The sequence below is a fragment of the Thunnus albacares genome, chromosome 24 (assembly GCF_914725855.1).
Source record: "Thunnus albacares chromosome 24, fThuAlb1.1, whole genome shotgun sequence".
Classification (NCBI taxonomy): Eukaryota; Metazoa; Chordata; class Actinopteri; order Scombriformes; family Scombridae; genus Thunnus; species Thunnus albacares.
The window spans coordinates 6,075,991-6,098,040 of record NC_058129.1 but is presented as its reverse complement, the minus strand read 5'-3'; the positions used below and the strand labels follow the sequence as shown (position 1 = coordinate 6,098,040).

Below are 22,050 nucleotides of genomic sequence, written 5' to 3'. Positions count from 1 at the left end.
CTGAGCCCCCTGAATATCATTTAGAGTGGAATTATCCAAATTAATGATTATCTTCAACACTCTATTTGATGAACAGTGCAACACTGCATTGCTCCACATAAAAAAAGTGCTTTCACTTTTTAGATTTTATTGAGCAAACAGAGAGCAAGAACATTAGACATCATATCATTCACAAGAGAGGGGAACTCATTAATACGCTCATTTTTGAAGGGAGAAGTCATCAATTTTATGGGGCGATAAAGAGTGCATAAATAAATAATATAAGTAGCAGTGTAACAAATGACAGCTCCATGTGTTAGCTGAGTATCAGCATTAGTAATCCTTCTGTTATTGATGGAGGTCCTGCTGGTCAAGAGGTTAATCCGCTGGTTGCAGCACTGCAGTCAAACTCTTAATATTGATACACAGGACTATTTTACTTGTGCATTTGTGGCCACCAGAGGGCAGCGCAGCCTCTTAACATGCAAACACATTGCTGCTTTGTGCATGTAAACCTCACAGGTTTGCGGGCTGAACTCCTATTGAGTTGTGCGCCTCTTCAGAAATGACTTATTTTGAGTGTTGTGGGGTGAGGGGGGTCTCGCTGTGCCTGAATATGACTTCCAGTGGTGATCATCATCTGGCAAACAGCAAACAACAATATAAACAAAAATCAAGTGCACATTTAGTTAAACTGATATCCTGCTGTTTTTATGACTTTCTGCTCACATTTGATCTTTTTTTTTAATGATCTGCATGGTGAAAATTGAAAATGTGGACTCAGGAAATTCAAGATTGACTTTCCTCTCTAAGCAAATAAGATCTACCTCCTGTTTCTGCACAGCTGAACCAAAACAAAAACCTTGTTAGATGTAGATGTTTAAGTGCAGCAGTGGTAATGAAATAAATAAATGTTGTTGCCCATGACGTAGCCTGTACAGCAAGTAAAAAAATAGGTGGATGTTTTGCATTTGTTTTAATGTGATGCAGTTGTGGTCCAGGTACTGTGTGTGTAGCCTGTGCACGGCGTATGAGTCACGCAAGATGCTCATCTTCTAAGGTTCACCACCATCACCAGTAGCAGCATCACCACCAGCAGCATCACCACCACCACCAGCAGCAGCAGCGGCAGACAGCGTCACCCAACCACTCTGTTGCCCACACAGGCGTTAGAGAGAGGAGGGCGCTGCTGGATCCCGTCGATTTTTTTTCCCCCTCCTCTCCACTGACTGATCACACTGATTGATCGTTTCGGGTGCGCCCCAGAGGAACCCCCCCACCCCCACCCCTCTACCCCTCCACTCCACTCCACTCCACTCCACACACACACACACCCCCTCCACCCAAGCTGCAGGAGCTCGGAGCACCGAGGGACCGCTGTGCTCGACCGCAGATGACACGCAGAAGAAAGTGTGTGGGCGGATGAGGAAGTTCAGAGCGCGGATTGATGGTCACACACCTACTGTACTGGCACTTTATCGCGGCAGCAGCGGCAGAAGAAGAAGAAGAAGAAGAAGATCACCGACGGTGTTCTCAATCCTCCAAAACACAGAAAAGCCCTTTATGTGATCAGGGGGTGATCCGCGTATGGGAAAATGACAATCAAGTTTGTGGTCATCCTCTTGTTACTTCTGCTCGTTCAAGGTGTTCGGTGAGTCTAATTTTTTTATTGGCATGATCAACAGCTGAGAGGTGTATTTTTAAAGCTTTAAAAGTTGAGCATAAAGGTGTATAATATGTGAATAAGGCTGCCTGTTAATGCATGTAGGGGGCTTTATTTTTCTAGGGGCTTTCCCCGCACACACACACACACACAAACACACACAGAAAAAATGACAGCAACCATTTATCGTCTAACCATCATTTGGGGGTCTAACAATCATTTATAAGATTCAAACCCAGAGCATTAAAATACAATCATCATCAATGCTGCATGTTTTGCTGCTGCGACAAAGTTTTTCATGACAATGGTGTTTATTAAAGGGAGCCCATCAACATGATTAACGACCCCCTCCCTCCCTCCTCTTCTTTCCTCTCCTCTTCCATCGCCCCCTCCTCAAGTCCTGATCAGCTGGAATATGGCGACGACGATGAAGATCACCATGACACGACTGTCAATCAAATGCTGGTCCCCAGGTCGCACCAGGAGGATGCCACACTCATACTGAACAATTTGCTAAAGGAATATGACAAGACGCTTCGGCCAGACATTGGAGGTAAGAAGTTTTTTTGTTTTTTTTTTTTTTTTTCTTGTCATTGCATCAGAACAAAGTTGGGGGTGATGCTGTCCATGGTGCTGATGTGGAGGGGTGCTGTCCATGGTGCTGGTGTGGAGTGGTGCTGTCCAGGGTGCTGAAACTAGTGACGCTGCAACACTGGATGTTGATTGATGCTTGTGGCATTGTAGGGGTGACATACTTAGTAAAATGGTTTTTGTGTGTGTGTGATGGTGTGGGTGGGTGGGAGCTGGAGTTCCGAATCATACTCTGATTGCATCCACATTATTTCTGCCGTGCAATCAAAACTGGGGGGTTCTCAAAAGAGAATATTCCTCTTCTCAGAGGCAGAGAGGCTGGCCACTAATCATCAGATTGTGACTGGTTTGATCCCTGGAGTGGTCTCACTGAAGTGTGTGGTCATTACCAGAGTCCGGTTTATTGTGACTGCTGCCTTTCAATAGTCATTTGGAGAAATCAAGCCAGATGTAGAGTGGAATGATGGTCACCTGGGTGTTGTGTGAGCTGAGTGGAATTGAGTAAAGCTCTGAAAGTTGATGACTGGCTTTGACCTCTGACTTCTTTGTGCATCTCAAAGGGAAAACGCAGTGTTTAAAACTTTTAATTGTGTTTAAAATGTGTTACTTTTTCTGTCGTTCAATAAATCGGCCAATCGTTGCAGCTTTAATTTACACTGTCAGATCATATTCTCTGGTTAATTTGTGGCTTCAGGTTTTAAAGTTGTGAGACTAAAAAACAAACAACACAACAAAACCAAAGTACATTCTCAGAAATGACCATATAATACACAAGCAACTAAAGCAGGAGTTGCAACAAAAAGTCAATTTATTCATAAGTAAGCTAACTGGTATTTATTGCAGTGCCATTTGCATCACATTATATTATATTATATTTTCATGCCCTACTCTCTTTATACTAACTGTTTAGTGTTAAAAAAAAAAAAAAAACAACACACCATTAAAAGCTGATTAAAACAGGCTTTAATGGTGTTAGGGGAAGGTCAATATGAATTTTCATCATAACAACTTCAAGACTGATTAAAGTAATGTAATATCAACTCTGTAAGCTTATGAGAAGAGAAGAGCAAATTGGCCCTGATGGTAGATTTGTGGTATATGACGTCTTTTTTATTTTAGAGACATAGAGAGAAAAAAGGGCTGTGAAAGACACTGCGAAGATCCAAAAAGCCTGTGGTGAAGTTGTGGTGTCTCCTTTGGCAGAACCAATTTCCTTCTTCTGTTGTTAACATTTTTCCAGTATTCCTTTTTCCCCCTAGATTCAGATTTTGCATCTACATCATCATGCTGGCAAAAATCTGAAGAATAGTTGATCATCTGCTGATATGTGGAAGTCATTTGGGAATCGCTCCTCTCTCAGTTTGGGGGTAAACACAGTGTTTCTTAGCACTTTAGATGCTATTTTGTTTCCTACTGCTTACTGTGGCATTTCATTCCCCTCTGTCTCTGCCTAAGACTCGCATGTACATCAAAATATGCTGAAATAGACTTCGACTATTCCAGGCAAGGTCCTTACACAAAGGTAATTTCCCTCAAAAGATATCTATATTTTCTCATAAGTTGGGCCTCCAAAGTATCTACAGGAGGGGGGAAGATATTGGACACCAACATAACAACACCAAAGAGGTATCAGCTTGAAAAATTACTGACATCTTGCTGACACAGTTTTGAAATAATTGGTGGTGGAAGAAGTAGTCAGATTCTTTATTTACGTAAAAGTACCAATTCAACCATGGAAAAATACTCTATTACAAGTAAAAAACCCTTCAACAGATTATTAGATTGTTAATACTGATGCAACAATATGTAAAGTAGCATTTTACTGTTGAGGTTTAGCCCAACCTATGGGTCAGGCCCCTCTAAAGGGTCACAAGATAAATCTGAGGGGTCATGAGATGATTAATTCTGTATGAAAGAAGAAGAAAACAATGTTCTGCTACACAAATTTGTATTCATATTTTCAGCTTTTCTCTAATATTTGTATTTTTTGTGATTTTTGGACATTGAACAGTTATTTAAGTGAAAAAGTGGACTGGAAAACTGGAAAGTTTTGAGGGAAGATGTCATGACAAAGGTCTCCAACTAGACACTGCTATTTTGCAGTTGGTCACGATCCAAAAAGATTGTTCTATAAAATGTGAGAAAATGGTGAAAAACCAGAGACCAAGATGCAACCTCAAATGTTCCAACCAACAGTCCACAGCCCAAAGATGTTCAGTTGAACCAGAAAATATTCACATTTAAGAAACTGGAACAAGATAATTTTAGTATTTTGTCTTTAAATATGACACAAAAAGATTAATCGACCATCAAAATAGTTGGCAATTAATCAACTAATCGTTGTAGCTCTACAATATTCCCTCTGAAATGTAATGGAGTACAAGTTGTATGTAGAATAAGATGGCTTTTACTTAATTACAGCACTTGAGTAAATGTATTTAGTTACTTTCCACCAATGAAAATAATATTATAAAAGTATACGTTTAATATATGTTTAAAGCAGATGGACACGATCCAATTCCACTCCTTACTCTTCTAATTAGCATGTTTTGCTACAAATATCTGTCTCTCAGATGCAGAACTCGTGAGTTTGAAGTCAATTATTAAAATTCAATGTGAGATCATCCTCTGTACCTTAAAGTTGCCTCCGCCAAACCTGAGAGACTTTCATTTCAGAGTTTCAAGTTTCAAAAGACTTTGTGGAAAAACTCTGTTGAAAACACTTATCTACAGATCATTAAGAGTGTTTATTTGTGCTCTTGGGTCATTTAAAATGACCAAGCACCCAGTTTTCACAGTAATAACCTGGTGGGAACTGATTTTTTTCTTTTGCCTCCACCGATGGCTCTCTCAGCCAAGTTGAATCTGCTAGCTCGCCTCGCGGAGGGGGAATCTCCCTCCAGCTCTGCTTCCATAATTAAGGATGAAATTTTGATGAGATCCAGTTGACAAACCTCGACGTCGTCCATGAAATGTTAATGCCTTCGCAGGATAATGTGAGGCAGTCGGAAACACACGGGCATGTCTACATGGGAAGAAAACACACACACACGTCGAAATTCACACATAAGCGAACACACTCGAAGATGACGCTGAGTCAAAGACAGATCTGGGACATTTAAGTCATTGTAAAAAAAAAAAGAGTGGGTTCAGTTGAGAACTACTGCAATGAATCTCTGAGACACACACACACACACACACACATACACACACACACTCCCACATAGCAAGTACACTCACATAGACAGCCAGCTACTGAAGTCGGAACAGTGTGGCTTGTTTCCGAGGTACATCTGGATTTTGTCTAAATCAAAGTCATCCTCTTTACACACACAAACACACACACACACACACACACACACACACACACACACACACACACACACACACACACACAGTATCAAACAATGCTTTTTCCTTTGCCTGTTTTAAATGAGAGCAGTAGTTATGCTTGTTTGTATGCTGCTGCTGCTGCTGCTGCTGCTGCTGGAAGTGGAGCCAGAATACATACCGTTGTTTTAAGTGTTTAGGTAGATTTCTGTATTAATTGGCCGTCAATTTAGATCTCAGAAGTGTGTTTGTGTCTCACAGTGGAGCTCACTTCTTAGTGGAAACAATCTCTTTAAGCCAAAATGAAGCAGGGGAGGCTGGGGGGTATTACACACACACAGGGAAACCATAAACTGTATCATGTTGTTTGTAATAAAAAAAGTGTGAGAGTTTAAGAGACAGACTGGCAATAAAAAATACAAAAAAACAGCTCCCTACCTTTTGACCAAAACCCACCTGGAGATACTTCACCATCCATAAAGAATAAGGCTTTGATTGTAATTTCTAGAGCAATACATGAAATAAAACCTCCTGTAAGTATATGATTAATATTAGAAGTTGCATTCTAAACTCGTTAATATTTGTTAGATTTGTTGTTTACACTAAGGCTGCAACTAACGATTATTTTCATTATCGATTTAACTGTCAATTATTTAGTTGTTTACTATCATAGAAGATTAAATAAACCAGAAAATATTGAGATTTGAGAAGCTAAAACCAGAAATTTTTGACATTTTTTCTTTAAAAAATTACTCGAAACGATTAATAGATTATCAATATAGTTGTCGATTTTCTGTCAGCTGTCTGTTGGCTTTAGGTTTGAAAGTTGTTAGTTTGACAAAAAAATAAACTACAACACAACAAAACCAAAGTACAGTCAACAAACAATACAAAGCAGGAGTAGCAACACAAAATAAAGTTTAACAAGTAAATAAGTTAATTGCAGTGCCATTTGTATTGCATTATATTGCACAGATTTTGTTTTTTTCATGTGCTACTCGCTCTATACTAACTAAAATTATTAGTAGAAGGTCAGAATTCAAACTAGACAAAAGCTAAGATTAGCAACTTTTTTCTTTTCTTGTCCTTGTCACCAGCAGCATTCGATTAGTAGACAGATAGACAGAAAGATGCTAGATAGATTAAAATAGTTATTTTAAAGCATTTAGATGCTTCTATTTCTGGGAATTTTCCATGTAATGCCAGTCAGCAAAAAAACACTTCTACCTGAGTCAGTGTAATGAAGTTAAATGATGCTTAGATTGTGCAAAGTTAAGCTTAGTGTAATTAAGAAACATGACCTACATCAATTTTTTTGTGTTTGTGCTAAATGGATTTAAAATGTCCTGTTGGCTACAAATATCCTCAAACCTAGTAGCTAAAAACTGGATTTTGTATCTTGATAATGTCATATTAGCATAAGCAAACCATGATATTTACCTACAAAATCTGCGAAATTGAACATACATATAAAAATTCAAACAGTAACACAAAACAATACATTTGATCACAAAATTATTGAAAAAGTTAAATTTGCAGTGCAATTCTCACTCTCCATTCTCTTTGAGGATAAGTGATCTCACAGCTGTCTATGTCTGGAGTGTTGTTGTCTATCCCTTAATTCTGGCAAGAAAAGGCATCAGTGCCGCCTCTCTGTTAAGACATTACCTTTCTTATTGATTTATTTCAGTGAGAAAAACCATCAAAAGTACAATACAACTCCACAGCAGTGAAGCAAAATTGAGAAAATAACAGTTGAAATCCGAGATAGAACCTAACAGGGTTATTATCTTTGTTCCCTTGTTTGTTTTCCTGCGGTCTCTTCCAGTCTTGTGAAGTCAGCAGAAGCCTAATCTTCATATAAAGTGGGTGACTGGTTCACTTGCGAAAAAAGCGACCCACATTTCCCCGAGCAGAACAAGTGTTGAGCCTCACCTTAACCGATAAGAAGCAGTTCGCCTCAGATGAGGATGAGATTCTTTTGTGTCCCTATTGTGTCACTTTCCTTTTGGGTTCAGAGTGTGATCACTGTGTGTGATCTGTGCGATCCTTGTGTGTGTGTGTGTGTGTGTGTGTGTGTGTGTTTGCAAAGACCTTGGAGCATTTGCGAGTGTGTCAGTGGCAGCGTGTGTGCTCACCAGGGAATGGAGGACAAAGCGGGCTGGAGTGCAGGGTTTTGTTTGCTGTGAGGGCTCTGCAGCCTTGAACATTTAGAGTTTCAGGAGCCAGCATGATTCAAGGAGTTTCGATTAAAGTTAGATCTAGAAATACACTAGCAGAGGTGTGCAAAGGTTATCTTTGTGAGTCCATTGACAACCATCTTAGGAAGGCTTTCAAGGCAGAGTGAGCTCTCATCAAAACAGCAACAAACATATCAAAACAGAGGAAGTAAAAAAATGTATTCAAATCACTGTATTAAAAATGTTTAATATGCAGTAACACCTCAGCTAATGACAGCTCACGGTTGCTGGTTGTCATAGTAACGCAACGTGCTTTGTGACTTGCAAGTTTTTCAAGCACTCAGCAGTAGGGATGGGTCTTAAAAAGAGCACCAATGCACTGAAAATAGTCCCTGATAAATACAATTACACATTTACATAAATACATATTTCCTGTCTGAGTAACATTTGCTAAAAAAAAACTACAGTGTCCAGCTGTTACATGGAATTACTGAGCCTTTCTCAAAGTTGAAACTATATATTAGTGACCTGAATTTAAAGTTTTATGTCTTCAGTAGAAACTAGGCTACTGAAGACTGAGGCTTAGGGCTGGGAGACACTGACAGGGTAGGCAAGTCAGAAAGTACTGAGAGAAAGACTAACACATTGTTGGTTTTGGTCTTTTCATGGGATTTGTTGACAATAGCAAAACTTCAGAATATCTGCACTGGCTGAGGCCATGGCTGACAGTCTGTGACAACTTATAGGCATCTATGAAGTCACAAAAGTGCCTTTTAGATAACAGGTAAAAAATAAGAATTTCATTTCATTTCATTTTTCCACTAAGTTTTTGTCAGGAAGCCTGGAGTGGCAGTAAGTCTTGAAAACCAAACAATGTTAGCTTCATTTGTCTCAAGGTACGATTACACTTCCATTCTACAAATATTTGACTAATTTCTTTATTTAATTCTATTGAAGCCTGCAATATGGACAAATTCAAGCGTACATTTCCTGTTTCGGTGCCGGATCCGGCTAGAGATCGCACCTTTCAACTTTTATTGTTTGAATATGGTCAAACGGTCAATAGAAACATTGCTGCATTGTGGAGATGCAAAAGTCATTATTCAACCTTGTTTAGTACATTATCATACCACCAGACTACAAACTGCAGCATCGCTCTCACAGACTGTTTACAGTTCACGATCATTCTGAACATTTATTAATTACCCACATGAAAGCTGTGACATCACATCCTTTTTCAGGACCTCGGACTGGGAAACTTCAGTTGACTAAAAACAGAGGACTAATGTGACCCTACCTTGTGGCTACTACTGCTAGTTAGCCTATTAGCTTGATCAGAGGTGTCAAATATTTGAGATTGGATGGCTTTAGAAATTGTTACATTTTGTTTTCATAATTACACAATTTTGACTTAGCCTTTATAATATAGTATATAAACAAAAGTCGATTATCTGTAGGTTTTTTGTTTTTAACTTGCTGCAAGACTGTGGAAGTCAGGTAGCGTTGTTACAGATTGCGGTTGGGCTAATGGCAGTTTGAGGTAGGAATAACCAATCTCAACTCAGGCCATTAAACAGTATGACTTCAATGAATTCGTAAATCACTTTGAGCTTTGGACTTTCCCTGTTTAAAGTGACTTTAGCATCAGTGTTTTTAACTATAACCCATAAATAATTAACATTAGCGTTAGCTTGTTGTTCTTTGCTCAAGTATTGTTTTTGTCAAAACAAAACTGCAGTACAAAAATGCATTTTACAAAACAGGGAATGGACCTAGAGTCAAGAGCTAAATAGTGTCAGTAAAAACAGCAGTTTAATGTTTGTGAGCTTTCTTTACTTAACGTTAAGTAATCAGCAGTGCTGCTAGCTGACCAGCTAACATTAGCTCTGAGTTTAAAGCCTTTTCAATAACATTTTCTTGTTCAATATTACTATTAAATGCACTATAGTGTTAATCAATCATAGTTGTAGATAATTATAGGCAGACAGTTTGTTCATAAACATAGATATATTTTCGGGAAAAAAGCCTTCACAAGAAAAGGTGCACTTTAACCATGTTGTTTTGCAGTAGATGAAAGAAAAACTGGGAAACAAGCAGCAATAGCCACTATGGCTGAAAAGACTTGGAAGACTCACAACAGTATCAGGCAAACTGTTGGACAGACAGCTTATCTCAAGAGAAATTACTGCTTAGCAGCACAGAGTGTGGAGACAAGACATCTGATTAAGCTATTACCACTTTAAGAAACTGCCCTTATTTTAAATCCCTTGACTTCTTAGAGAAAACAAAGTGAAATAACTCAGCCTTATCAGATTTAAACTCAAGACAAATCCGGATTCTCTAACAAAAACTCCAAAAAGTTAATCCTAATCAAGCCATTCAGTCGCTTTTTTTCACTCTGATTAGGCATCGTTTCAGCCTGCATGCAAATACAGTTGATCTGACAGCTCTTCAATATGGACAGGTATCAAATCCGGTTGGAACGTGTGTGTGTGATCGCAGCCTGTGAATGTGACTGAAGGCTGTAATTGCCCATAGCTAACAAGGTATTGATCTACACTGACTGACCAGGTCGCTGTAATCATATTCACCATTATTGCCTCCCTGAATATGTCTGGCGCTTACAATTAGTCTGTGGGCGGGACTGGAAAGAGAGAGTATGCATGCAAGTCAATAGGAGGTGTGTGTGTGTGTGTGTGTGTGTGTTACCAACAAGCAGCTTCTGTTTGAAGTTTTCTCTATCTATATTTATTGATTTTCTTTTTAGAATTATTTTTAAGATTTGCGGTCACTGATTTGGCTTTTGCACACTTTGTCCATGATTTTGATTTAAATGTGTGTGTGTGTGTGTATGTGTGTGTGTGTAAACAGAGGGACTTTGATTCAGATAAAAGCCAGGTGCAAATCATAAATAGAAACCAGAGCTGCTCATTGGTTTGCAGCTGCTTCCTGTCTTCCTGTCCTTCTCTCTCCATCTGTTTCTCACTTGATCACCTCCCTTTACTCCCCCTTTAAACCTCCCTCTATGTACTATCAGTTAGTGTACATTCCTACATAATTTATCTCAATATTTGCGGTCCAGATTTGGGAGTTTTTCAAATCCAAATGAAAGTTTGACCCACTTTGCATTCTATATTAAAATCTCGCAAATCTAATTCAGATGTCATGTCAGATCCAATCACAGTGCAACATTTGGTCACATCGCTCATCGCTTCTACTCATATCCTTGTACATTATACGTCAGCAGCCCTGCATTCATCCTTTGTTTGATAAAAGATTTAAAAGTATCCTTTGTTTTATTAAAGCATAAACCAGTGGAAGTCAGATTTTAAGGAATCTTACCACTATTTACTAAGTGAGTTCAGGCTGAGTTTATATTCTTTTCTGGCTCCCAGAGCGCTGAAATAACAAGGAAGTGTTTGCCTTGTACTCAAAAAGCTGTGATTTCAGCTTTAACTGAAAATGAATAGGAGAAGATAGAAGGATGAAAGGGAGACTTTTCAGTTCAGAAATGGTAGACCTTGATTTCCCCCCTGTTATATCTACAGTATAACTCTTCAAACTCATGTATCTGTTACTCAAACTGGTTGTTTTAATGCAGGAATGTTTTCAGTCTGAACGCCCACTAAAGCCTGCACTTCTCCTACTGGCACAAGTCAAAATGTCTGCTGTGAAAAAGATTTTTTAAATTTTTTTATTTATTTGTTTGCACATAAAAATAGTATATATATTGAAACGTAAACATTTTAGGGAAAAAAAAAAGATTTCATTTGTAGTCAAGGACATCTGTAAATTATAAAAGCACACTTTTACCTCCATATACTCAGCTGTACATGAGTTCAAAGAGAACAAACACTCACCTAAAAGCTCAAGACTTGATAAACAAAATGACCTTAAATAAGAATAATGAGGGGTGGAAAGGCTACCACAAGAAGAGGAAGAGGAGAAAAATATGAATATGCTGTATATCACAAATACATTGTTTACAATTGTCGCAGAGTCAACACTGTACTGTAATTCAGTGTTTGTTTAAGATGTTTTTTTGAGTAAACAAAGACGATGAGTGATGGACAATATGCAACAATATGAATTCCACAAAATAGAGAATCTGTGTGAAAATGAAAATGCAGCCACATTACTGGAACATAAAAGAAGAGAAAGAAGGATTCCTGAAAGATGAAAGAAGAATTCGTATTCTGCTAAACATACAAATCTACTATTACCATGAAAAGGGTTAGGCTGGCTTTGCCTCCAGCACAGGTCAAAATTGTGCTTTTTTCCCTTCATATTTTTAGGAAGCCAGCGGAGCGCAATGATCTCCCTGTAAGATGTACATTCTTTTCAGAAGAAAACAAAATCTTAAATTAAGACTCTGTTAATTCCCTAAATAGCTGTTCTCTCTCTCTCTGCTGTATATATCACAGGAAGACATGCTGGACTGATTTGCATCACCACATTGGTGAAGCCTGTTGGGGGTTTGCTTATGATTTTCATGTAGCTGACCAAACCACAATGCTCAAGCTGCATCCCTTCTTCCTGTTAACAGTTGTCTTACAGAAAAGCCCATAAATACACCACAAGACAGGTGACTCTGTTAGTTATGTAATTAGGGCACACCTCCAATAGAAGGTGAAAATTCTAAAATTTTATACTATCAATCTAGAAAGCCTCTTTCTTTCTTCTTAGGAAGTTAATATCACACCTTCTTGGTCCAAGATCAACCCTATCAATGCAATTAGAAAGACATTTGTTGTTATGCAAGTGAGTTCTGGATAATTAAAGCCGTTTTTATGTTGTTAACTTATCTTGAAATGTTTGTGTTGGAGGTGTGGCATCCTGTAGAGGCGGGTCTTCTCCTGATTGGATAAATGAGAAAGACTCAACGGCCTCTGTAACACACGCTGATGATCATGTGCTGAAACATGTGGTTGAATGATGAGTAGATTTCCCTGTAAGACAGTTAGTATGAGTTGTTTTTTCCCACATTAAACTATGATGCTTCTCCAAGCGTTAGGTCAGTATGACTTCCCATTAGTCTTGGCACTCAACAAACATCCTCAGTGGATATTTTTGTGACTGTAACTGCATGGAGAGAGTCAACAACCACAACCGTGTGCAGAAGTAAGTTCTATTTTCATAGGAAAGCCATGAATCTTTTTTTTTTTTTTTCTGGAGACTCAAGTAACTTCTATCAGTTGAGGCTGCTTTGATGCTGTTTGATCTCTGAATTTAAAGAAGTGTGTCTGCCTGAAAAGGTGGTAAACTCTATCACAAACAGAGGTGGATATTTTAAATAGAGTCGCCCTCGCTAATGAATAGAAGTGAATGCAGCTTCTTTACAAGATCACAAGACTGTTGGATGTAGAACGTGCGAGCCTCCCTCTTCATTTCAAAATCGGTGAGCTTTTATTCGTTTTTTTATTAGTTTATTAGTTGTTGTTTTTTTTATTTTGCATGTAGATTTTTTTATCAACAACTTGGCAAAGAAAGGATATAACCACAAGTAGCCTCAACCTTATTTAAAATATAAATTAATGCCTGCAGGCTCATTCCGAAAATGAAAATTAATGAAAGATTTGCAGATTGCAATGTATTTAAACTGCATTCAAATTATTAGATACAGTTGATAAATTGGATTAATATTTAAAGGGAATGATTTTCATAATTGCAACTAGACCAAAATTAGGAAATATGAGTAGGAAGTTAAATAAAATATAATCTTTAATAATTGAATTTAAATACATTTTGCTTTTGACTAGAAGGATGTAAATTTTAAATAGCATTGAGTGGATGGAAAATGATGGGAACTGAGCTCATAATGCATCCAACTCAGCAGCCATTAGAGTCACCCTCCACTCAAATATATGTTTTTCTTCTTGTTCCTTCAGTTGGATGTTTTGAGCTTCAAGCCCTGATTAGACAGAGCGCTTTTTGCAGGTTGCAAATTTATTAAATTGTGGGCTTAAATGATACAAAGAAATGAAACAAAAGAATTACCTTTAAAAACTCCGTCATAAATATCCATCCATCCATCCATTTTTACATCCAGCTTATCCTCTAGAGGGTTGCAGGGGAACTGGAGACAGTATCAGCTGACATTGAGGCGAGAGGCGGGTACTTCCTGAACAGGTCACCAATCAATCACAGGGCTCACCATAGCCTGAACGGGATGCCACCTGAAAAGGTCTGGTTCTATTCATTTTTAGGGGGTCTAGCATACTTAAGCACAATTAATAACTCTTTCAGGGATACATGTGAAGAATATGGACTCAAAAACCTTTTTTTTATTTTATCATGAAATTGCCTGTTTTTTACTTAAAAGTTGCAATATGCACATTTGCACCTTAGCTAAAAACTGCAGTGACACCCTAAAATCCTGTCGGGTGACGGTAACTTGCACACAGGCACACCTGGTCTGTGGCTTTGTAGGCCACTGAGGCCTAATTTTACCTCACATTTTGTCCTGCGCTTCTTTAGGAAATACGCACCGAGCAAAATAACAGTATTTCCGCTGGAGTAAAATAGTTGCTCTCTGCACCTCTGGCTCAGATCTCGATGGCTTTGAGGCTGACTCGGCCCTGGCAGGCCTTCTTCTCCTTGATCCTCGCAGAGCTGACATTTGGCACAGCGGTGACACCTCACCAGCTGAAAGGACAATTCTCAGATGAGCCTCCTCAATATTTCAAGTCCAGTGACATTTCATTAGATGAAAAGGAGTTTAGAGTCCTGGCAAATGCTTCTCCTCACATCTCAGGTAGCCAGGTTAGCCAAGTTGACAATCACCTGCGGGAGGGAACACACACGCACACACACATACACACATACACACAGAGAGAAGGTGTACATGCATCGGTGCAGCAGATGTGAATGGATACACACTTGCAGAGCACACACACAAGCTGGTGGATGGAGTAACCTTTTATGAGCTCTATGATGCAAATGTCTCTTCCGCTTTGTGTGTGTGTGTGTGTGTGTGTGTGTGTGTGTGTGTGTGTGTGTGTGTGTGTGTTGGCGGGACTTAATGTCTCAGGATTATTAATGACTTTTAGACTCCAGTTTGTTTAGAATAAGACTTACAAAAACTGTATTTTTTAAAAAAAATCTCTCAAACACACCAGTTTTTGTCTCAAAGAGATGAGAACATTTGCTCTATAAGTGTCAACCACATCCTCTTTTCAGCCAATCAAACGCCATGTGATGCTCCGTCTTTTTCAACTCCTCGGCCAATGACTGCGCTCTATTTTTCAGCGAGCTGCAAATGAGTCAGCTGATACATTTTTCCTGCTGATAGTCACACCATGGTTTGTGTTGTCATCCGGTGCATTGCATGTGGGACATTACATCGCCATGGTGATGTCTGCTTGTATGTTGACAGCCATTGTGATATTAATAACTTGTACTCACAGATAAGATGATCTCATTATATTTTGGAGCACCTCACTGCATAAATTAGCAAATTAATGAGGGCTTTTTTTTTCCTACCCCAAACTTCTATACCGCCTTAATGCCGCCTTCCTGTGCTTTTATTCCGTTAATAAACACACTGTCTGAAGAGGCAAACAGCAGTCCCCGGCCAGAAATTTTTAGCTTTTCAGCTCCTCTTAAATGTTTAATTCATCTCTGAAGAGAGGTTGCGCAGCTTCGTAAAACCTCGCCTTTCATTCATACAGCGTTCCCGACTTAATGAGAAACCACAAAGGAATGGCCCAAGCAATCATGTCGAGCTGTAAAGTGAGGGCTGATACCAAAGTGGAGTGCATTAGGTGGTAATAAGACCAAGCTTGGTCTGGATCATGGCTGATACATTTCCCATCCCTGTGAGCTCTAACCATTTAATCGATTTCTATCTGTGTCTCCCATGTCCGCTCCACTCCAGCCAAAGCACCGGTGGTTAGCCCAGGATCTGGGAGGGGCTGGATAGACTTTCGAAATGCAGGGAAGGGACAGGGGAGAGTGCTGCACCTGTGCTGTTTGTATTTCCAGTTGGTCATTTGCTGCTGTGGAGCGCAAATGAGAATGTTAGGTTTTATTTGTGTCTTCTGCTTCTCTGGTGATATTTTTCTTGCTGATTGCACCACTTGAGTTAAAGGACGGGTTCACAATTTTTCAAGTCTGTTTTTCTTTCCTCCTGTTCATATTGGCCTTTAGAAGATCACTTCATAATGCGATTACAATGTAAGTGATGGGGGCCTTCTTATCCACCCAAATGAGTCAAATCAAATAGATATCTTTTAATGTTACAGTCTTTTTAGTGCCAAAGTCCCTCTACTATACTTCCACTGCAGCTCAACGGGGAAACACTGTCCAAGGAAAGAGGGAATTTGATGCTAAAAAGACTGTAAATGTGGCAGATATCCACTTGATATGATTAACTCAAGCTTCAGATAAACTTTTAAATGCATTTTTACACAAAATCACTGTGGACATACTGAATTTTGGCCCCCAACAATTACACTGAAAGCGCATTTGGGGATCTTTTAATAGCCAGTATGAACAGGAGGAATGATTACAGTGAGGAAAAGCTCTTTGTTCATATCGACACCTGGCTGTTGTTTTAAGACTCACATGAAATATTGTGAACCTATTCTTTAACCTTGCAATCAGAAAAACAGGGGTAAAAACGTCTCTACTTTGCCTGCAACTCTGGGGACTCCTGACTTCACCGTGGGAGAGAGATGTGGTGTCTTTTTAGAAAAACCTCATTCCCCACATTAGTTTGTTTGGTATCAAGCTGCTTCCATTGTTTTGATTGCACCAGGGACCAAATGATGCATAATTCATTGTTTACCTGGTGGACACAAAGTCTAATTAAATCTCCAGGATGTCTTCAGCTGCGATGAGTGTCTCTGATTTTTGTCTGCTTGTGTTAAAAGTGACAAGGTTGCTTGTAGAAAAGTCCTAATTCTAATCACAAAGGACTTCTACCAATCTAACGTCAGTCAAAAAATATGATTGTGTGACTAAAGCACCTAATATTCTGCCCCCCCCCCCCCCCCCCCCACCCCCTCTATCAAAGAGATTATAGCATTAACCTCCGTGGTGGCAGGCGTCCAAGGCCTATTAGCATTATTATGAATTCATTCCATCGTAATTCTTAACACACAGTATTCTGGGATTAGCCTAAGCCGCGCCAAAAAAGCAGCCATTTTTTTTTTACACCGTAATCTTCAACAGTGTGTGAACAAAGTCTTAAAGTCAGTTTAACATCCCCTTAGTATCTTATGAGTGACAATCCAGTCAATTCACGATGCAATTAATGCAATAAATTGATGGTATGCTTTCAGATAGAAGAGCTTGTTGTGATTATTTAATTATTCTTTAACAGAAAATGAATTGAGAGTGAATTTATAAAACGCCCTCCTCATTTTGTGCATAAATGTGTGTGTTTGTGTGTAACAACCAACCCCCCCCCCCCCCCCCCACCCCCACCCCCCTCCTCTCTACGCCCCACATATTTTGCTGAGTGATTGCTTCATGTTGCCTGTGTGATTGCCTGGTGGTGATTCATAAGCAGCGAGACCTTTCCTTTGCCTGGTTCTCATTAAACCTCCGAGGGAAAAGAAATACCTTCCCTTTCCCAGATCTATTATATTTGATTCAGGGAGCTGAATACAATCTGGCACATTACAGTATGTGCTTGCTCTGTCACCCACACACCCACGGCACATGCACAAACACACACACGCGCTGTACACATCCAGTCAATATCTGTCTGAAGGGAAAGTCTTTTCATTGAGACTCACATTTTTTTTTTTTTTTTTATGCGTTCATAAAGGCGATATATGAGTTTTTACTAAATCCTCGACACACCCGATGTCATCTTTTATCTCACTCCGATGAAATGAACTAGACTTGTGTTTCTATAACGTTTGCTGGCTCGGTCTAATAAAACACACTCTGGAGGGTCACCCGGTGAAGCTGCACTCTTCAGTTTAAATAATATTTGTTTATACAGGGAAGATTTGCTGAGCAAACGTGCCTCAGTAACATCCTGCTTTAAATTCATCCAAGTAGATAAAATATACAGCTAGCAGCACAGCTCATTTTTCCTGGCTGTTAAAGGGGACATATTATGTTTTTGTGATATTCTGTTATTTATATGTTCTGATGTCAGATGTTAAACATAGTCAAAGTTCCAAAACTTGAGGTGAACATATGTAAAAATGTTCCCCTGCAAGTCAAAATTCAGGGTTCGTAGCTGTCTGTTCCGTAGCTTTTGTTGCTAAGGTTGATGCTAAGGTTGTTCCATGAGTTGTTAGTGTTGTCCACTCTCATATTTCGGATCGGATTCAGGCTTGATCATCGTCTCGATCAAAACAGCCTGCTTCAGACAGAAGGCTGAACTCTTGAGTCCACCTTTCTAGCGTTTTACCACCTCAATATGATTTTTTTTTTGTACTGCAAGTTCTCCAGTAACATTTACAACTATTTTCTTTTCACACAGTGCAGTGACGATAGAGTAAAAAAAAAAAAAGTGGAAAAACTGAAAGCATTGAAAGGTTTCAGTTTGAAATGATTTCATTTCAAAGAGGATTTTGCAATGGTTTTTCAAGCTTTGTGTGCACTTCATTTAAAAAAATGACTATACCTGAATAAAAGTGTTATGGCACTTGAATCGACTTACAGGTTAAGGTGCAGACAATAGCACCTCAGTTCCTCTGTGTTCCAAATGTTCCAAATAAGCTGAAATATATCAAAACCTCTCCTGGTTTCTCTTTGCTGTGGAGTATCAAATATGTCAAATTAGATAGTACTCATGTCATTTTGTGTTTTTTTAGAACTTTATACAAAGAATTATCTACCCTCAATCCTATACTATGGTATCTGCCAGAGATAAGGCTGGCAAACAACAAAGCATTTTTGGTCAAGAGAGTTCAGCAGTAAACATCACCTGTGTGTGAAGAAGTACAGCTTCCCAGTAGTTGGGTGATTGCAACTGATGTCCCTCTCAGCGGTGCAGATGGCTCACTGCAGCTTGTCCTTGGAGTGAGTTGCTGCTGAAAATGTACAGATGTAGGTCATATAGCAAATCATTTTTAGCCTTTGCGTCTGCCCGCTTTGGAGAACCAGATGGCTGCTGTTCACCACATGCAGGATGCAGTTTTAGTCATTTCATTAACATTTCTTGGAGACAGAGCTGCTCGGGACGAGGAAACAGTCTTATTGGTCGAGTTAAACTTCAGTGGGAGGAACCAGAGATTTTTTTTTTTCTGGCAAAGTATCATTAGATTGAAGCCAAGTGTAAATGAGAGAGTCATCACTATTTATATTTATTTCATGCTACTTTAGTTTTAATGTTAACTGACACATAAAATCAGTGAATCTTTGGCTCTTTTTAAGATTTAAATCAAACTATGAGATGCCTGATGAAAATGTACAAATGCATTGCTTGGACAGTAAAACAAAACCTTGAGACCAGCTGTTTTCTACCTCTGTATCCCTAATTAATAGTCTAGTTTCCACTAGTGTGAGAAAACCGAGGTGTACCCTGACATTTTGTCATGTTTTCTCAAATGTTAAGTAAATAAATCCATTATCTAACAAATTAATGTGATTGATTTCATTAAAACTTTGTTTAGAGAGCTTCCTATCGAAATTGGCCAAGTCCTTAAGCTCCACTTGTGTTTTCTGGCAGTCCTGAGCAGCTTTGACATTTTTCCGTAATCAGCTATTTGTGTGTGTCAAGGAAATGTGTTGTTTTGCCAATGTGTGGCAGCGCAGCAGCGTTCAGGCTGAGAACTACTTGGAGAGACAGTAGAGAGAGAGGTTTCCCAAGCTGGTGGAGCTGGTGCAGTCACATACATAAAGATTCGGAGCTGCTGTGCAACCCAATTCATTTATACTTATGACACTTATAACTCAGCTTTAGTACTGTGTGCTGATTACATGTTACTTAATGCCATATTAGAAGAAATGAAATATTGTCGCTACTCGGAAGCATCCATGAATGCCCACATCAAACAGTCAGTTACTGGGATCTTCTCCTTATTGTGTAGTGTTTTGAAAGGGAGAAAATAATACTCTTTGATTAAAAATACTTTGAGAAGAAAAGGAAGATAACATCCATCTGCCAAGTTTGCACTTGTGTTGACACGCTTCAATCAATCTGTAATGCCAAAAAGGAGAAATTGGAGCCTACAAAGACGGGCTGTATGGCCTACTTGTGATTACCACTAGGGGGGCGACACCAGAGGGCTGACACAAATATTCCTGTTGTCAGCTCATATTTACATGAGTTCTGTTATGACGAACGTGGTTATAAATTACAAGACTAACTAACTGATGAGTGCAGGCCTGCAGCAGCTACACATTTTGGCGTGTATGACCAAATACCTTTGAAACTTCCCATCAGCCTCAGCTGTACTTCGGGTTTAGTGCTCTTTAGCAAATGTTATGAATGATAACACACTGAATTTAGACAGTGAATGTGGTAAACATTACACTTGCTAAGCATTAGCATGTTAGCATTGTCGTTGTGAGCATGCTGACGCTGGCATTTAGCTCAAAGGTCCACTGTGCCTAAATACAGTCATAGTATTGTTTGAACTGAAAATGACATTTTTCACAGGTTTACCTATTTACCTGTTGACAATAGTTGTTGACAATAGATATGCATTTTAAGTTAGTCAGTTAAGGTAGAACAGTAAAATTCCTGAGAAGCCCATGTCTAGGTTCAATCCCTGTCTGAGGGGATCCACTGGTGGGATGCCAGTGAGGGATCAGAGGCAAAGTACAAACAACTCCCAATGGCTGGTACAACTCTGCTTCACAGTGTTGCCCAAGGATTGCACCATTGTTTAAATATATTTGTCCAAACTTTCTGACTTGGAAATAATCAAGAAAATATTGTTACTGTTACAGAGTAACAGTTTACAATCTCAATCATTCACTGTCAATCTATTCAATGCAGTTACAGTTCACGTCTTTTCAGTTATATAAAACTGTAATGACTGACTGACTGTATGGTCGCCTCTGGCGGACTGTGTTGGTAGCAGTAACAGCTTTTTCATGCAAACCAAAGGCAATGTGGACTGGAGGGCTTCTACACATACCAACAAGGGAACAGGAGAGGTCATGCATGACATGATGTGTGATTACTATGGATGACATTGGCTGTACCAGTGCAGCAGAGTATGGAGTGATAGATTAGTGTGTGCAGACTAACCTCTTGTGGACCCATAGCCCACTTGAACTATATGGCCCATAACTATACTAAAGAACAGAGGCTGTAGTTAATTGCAGATTGTATTTGTTCCACTGGAATAATCCAAATGAACTGTTTACAGGACACAAAGTGATCTGATAAGGTTTCATTTGCATGCAACAAAGAATGAAACTAAAAAAAAAAAGCTTTATATTTTCCAAAGAACTTGCTTGCCCTAAATTCACAAACATCTGCATACAGTATATTAGAATGGTATATAGAAGTTTAAGCATGCACAGTATACAGCATATTAGGTGTCTATTACCGTACTGCTCTACAAGTTAGAGAGTAGTACAGAAGCAGTGAAGCACGTAAAAAAAAAAAACCTTTTAGACTAGCCAGCAAACTGTGTAACAGAGAGGTTGTAATGCCTTTTGGTTATTTTACCCCCAAAAATCACTGAAATAGAAATGAAAAAAACCCACTGTCCACAAACAAAATGTGCTCTTCCAGCCTTCTTGTCAATTTAAACATTTAAACTAATTATTATATTATTATACAATAATTATATACAGTGGGGTCCAAAAGTCTGAGACCACTTTCCCATTCAGTTGAATGGGAAAGACATTTGGACCCCACTGTATACAAAGTATATATATACATACTTGGATTATTTATAGCCCACAGTTTATATGTATATTAATCTACTATTTGATACATTTAAATGTAATTCAAAGGAAGCTTTACCAAACCAAATCCAAATCGCATGATTTGCACTAGAGTCAAGGAGATGGAGGTAGCTACTATGCTAAGCTAGTCTACTCCTTAGCAGGAGTTTATCAACTACTGTTTCATGTAGTTATGTGGATTAACAAACTGATTTACCAAGATTGTTCAAGAGCTAAGAAAATATCTTTAAGAAATTTTGCCAGCTTTACCTTGTTAATTAGCTGTCTAGTTGGTTGTTTCTCTGTAACAGAGTGCAGTAAGTGTGACCAGTAGCATAGGCAGAATCCACGGTGTGGGTGGGCACAGAGAAAATCAGGTGGGCCTAGCCCATCAAAGACCAATTATACTCAATAGGTTCTGAAACGCATACTGTATGTTAACCAAACTAGGCCATTACAACTATACTTGTCTGAATGCACCACAGTTTAATCAAA

At 39.0% G+C, this 22,050-nt stretch overlaps 1 protein-coding gene across 3 annotated transcripts in view; it reads left to right on the top strand.

Moving 5' to 3' along the window:
- Positions 1-1,296: 1,296 nt before the first annotated feature.
- The window catches only part of LOC122976312 (gamma-aminobutyric acid receptor subunit gamma-3-like), a 125,749-nt gene continuing 104,995 nt past the window's right edge, over positions 1,297-22,050 (top strand). For 2 of the 3 annotated variants that reach the window (XM_044344719.1, XM_044344720.1), the window contains exons 1-2: positions 1,297-1,630; positions 2,041-2,195. In XM_044344719.1, coding sequence (XP_044200654.1) covers positions 1,575-1,630; positions 2,041-2,195 — 211 coding nt within the window. In that variant the 5' untranslated portion in view covers positions 1,297-1,574. The remainder of the gene's footprint in view (positions 1,631-2,040; positions 2,196-22,050) is intronic. The other variant, XM_044344717.1, reaches the window with a different exon arrangement.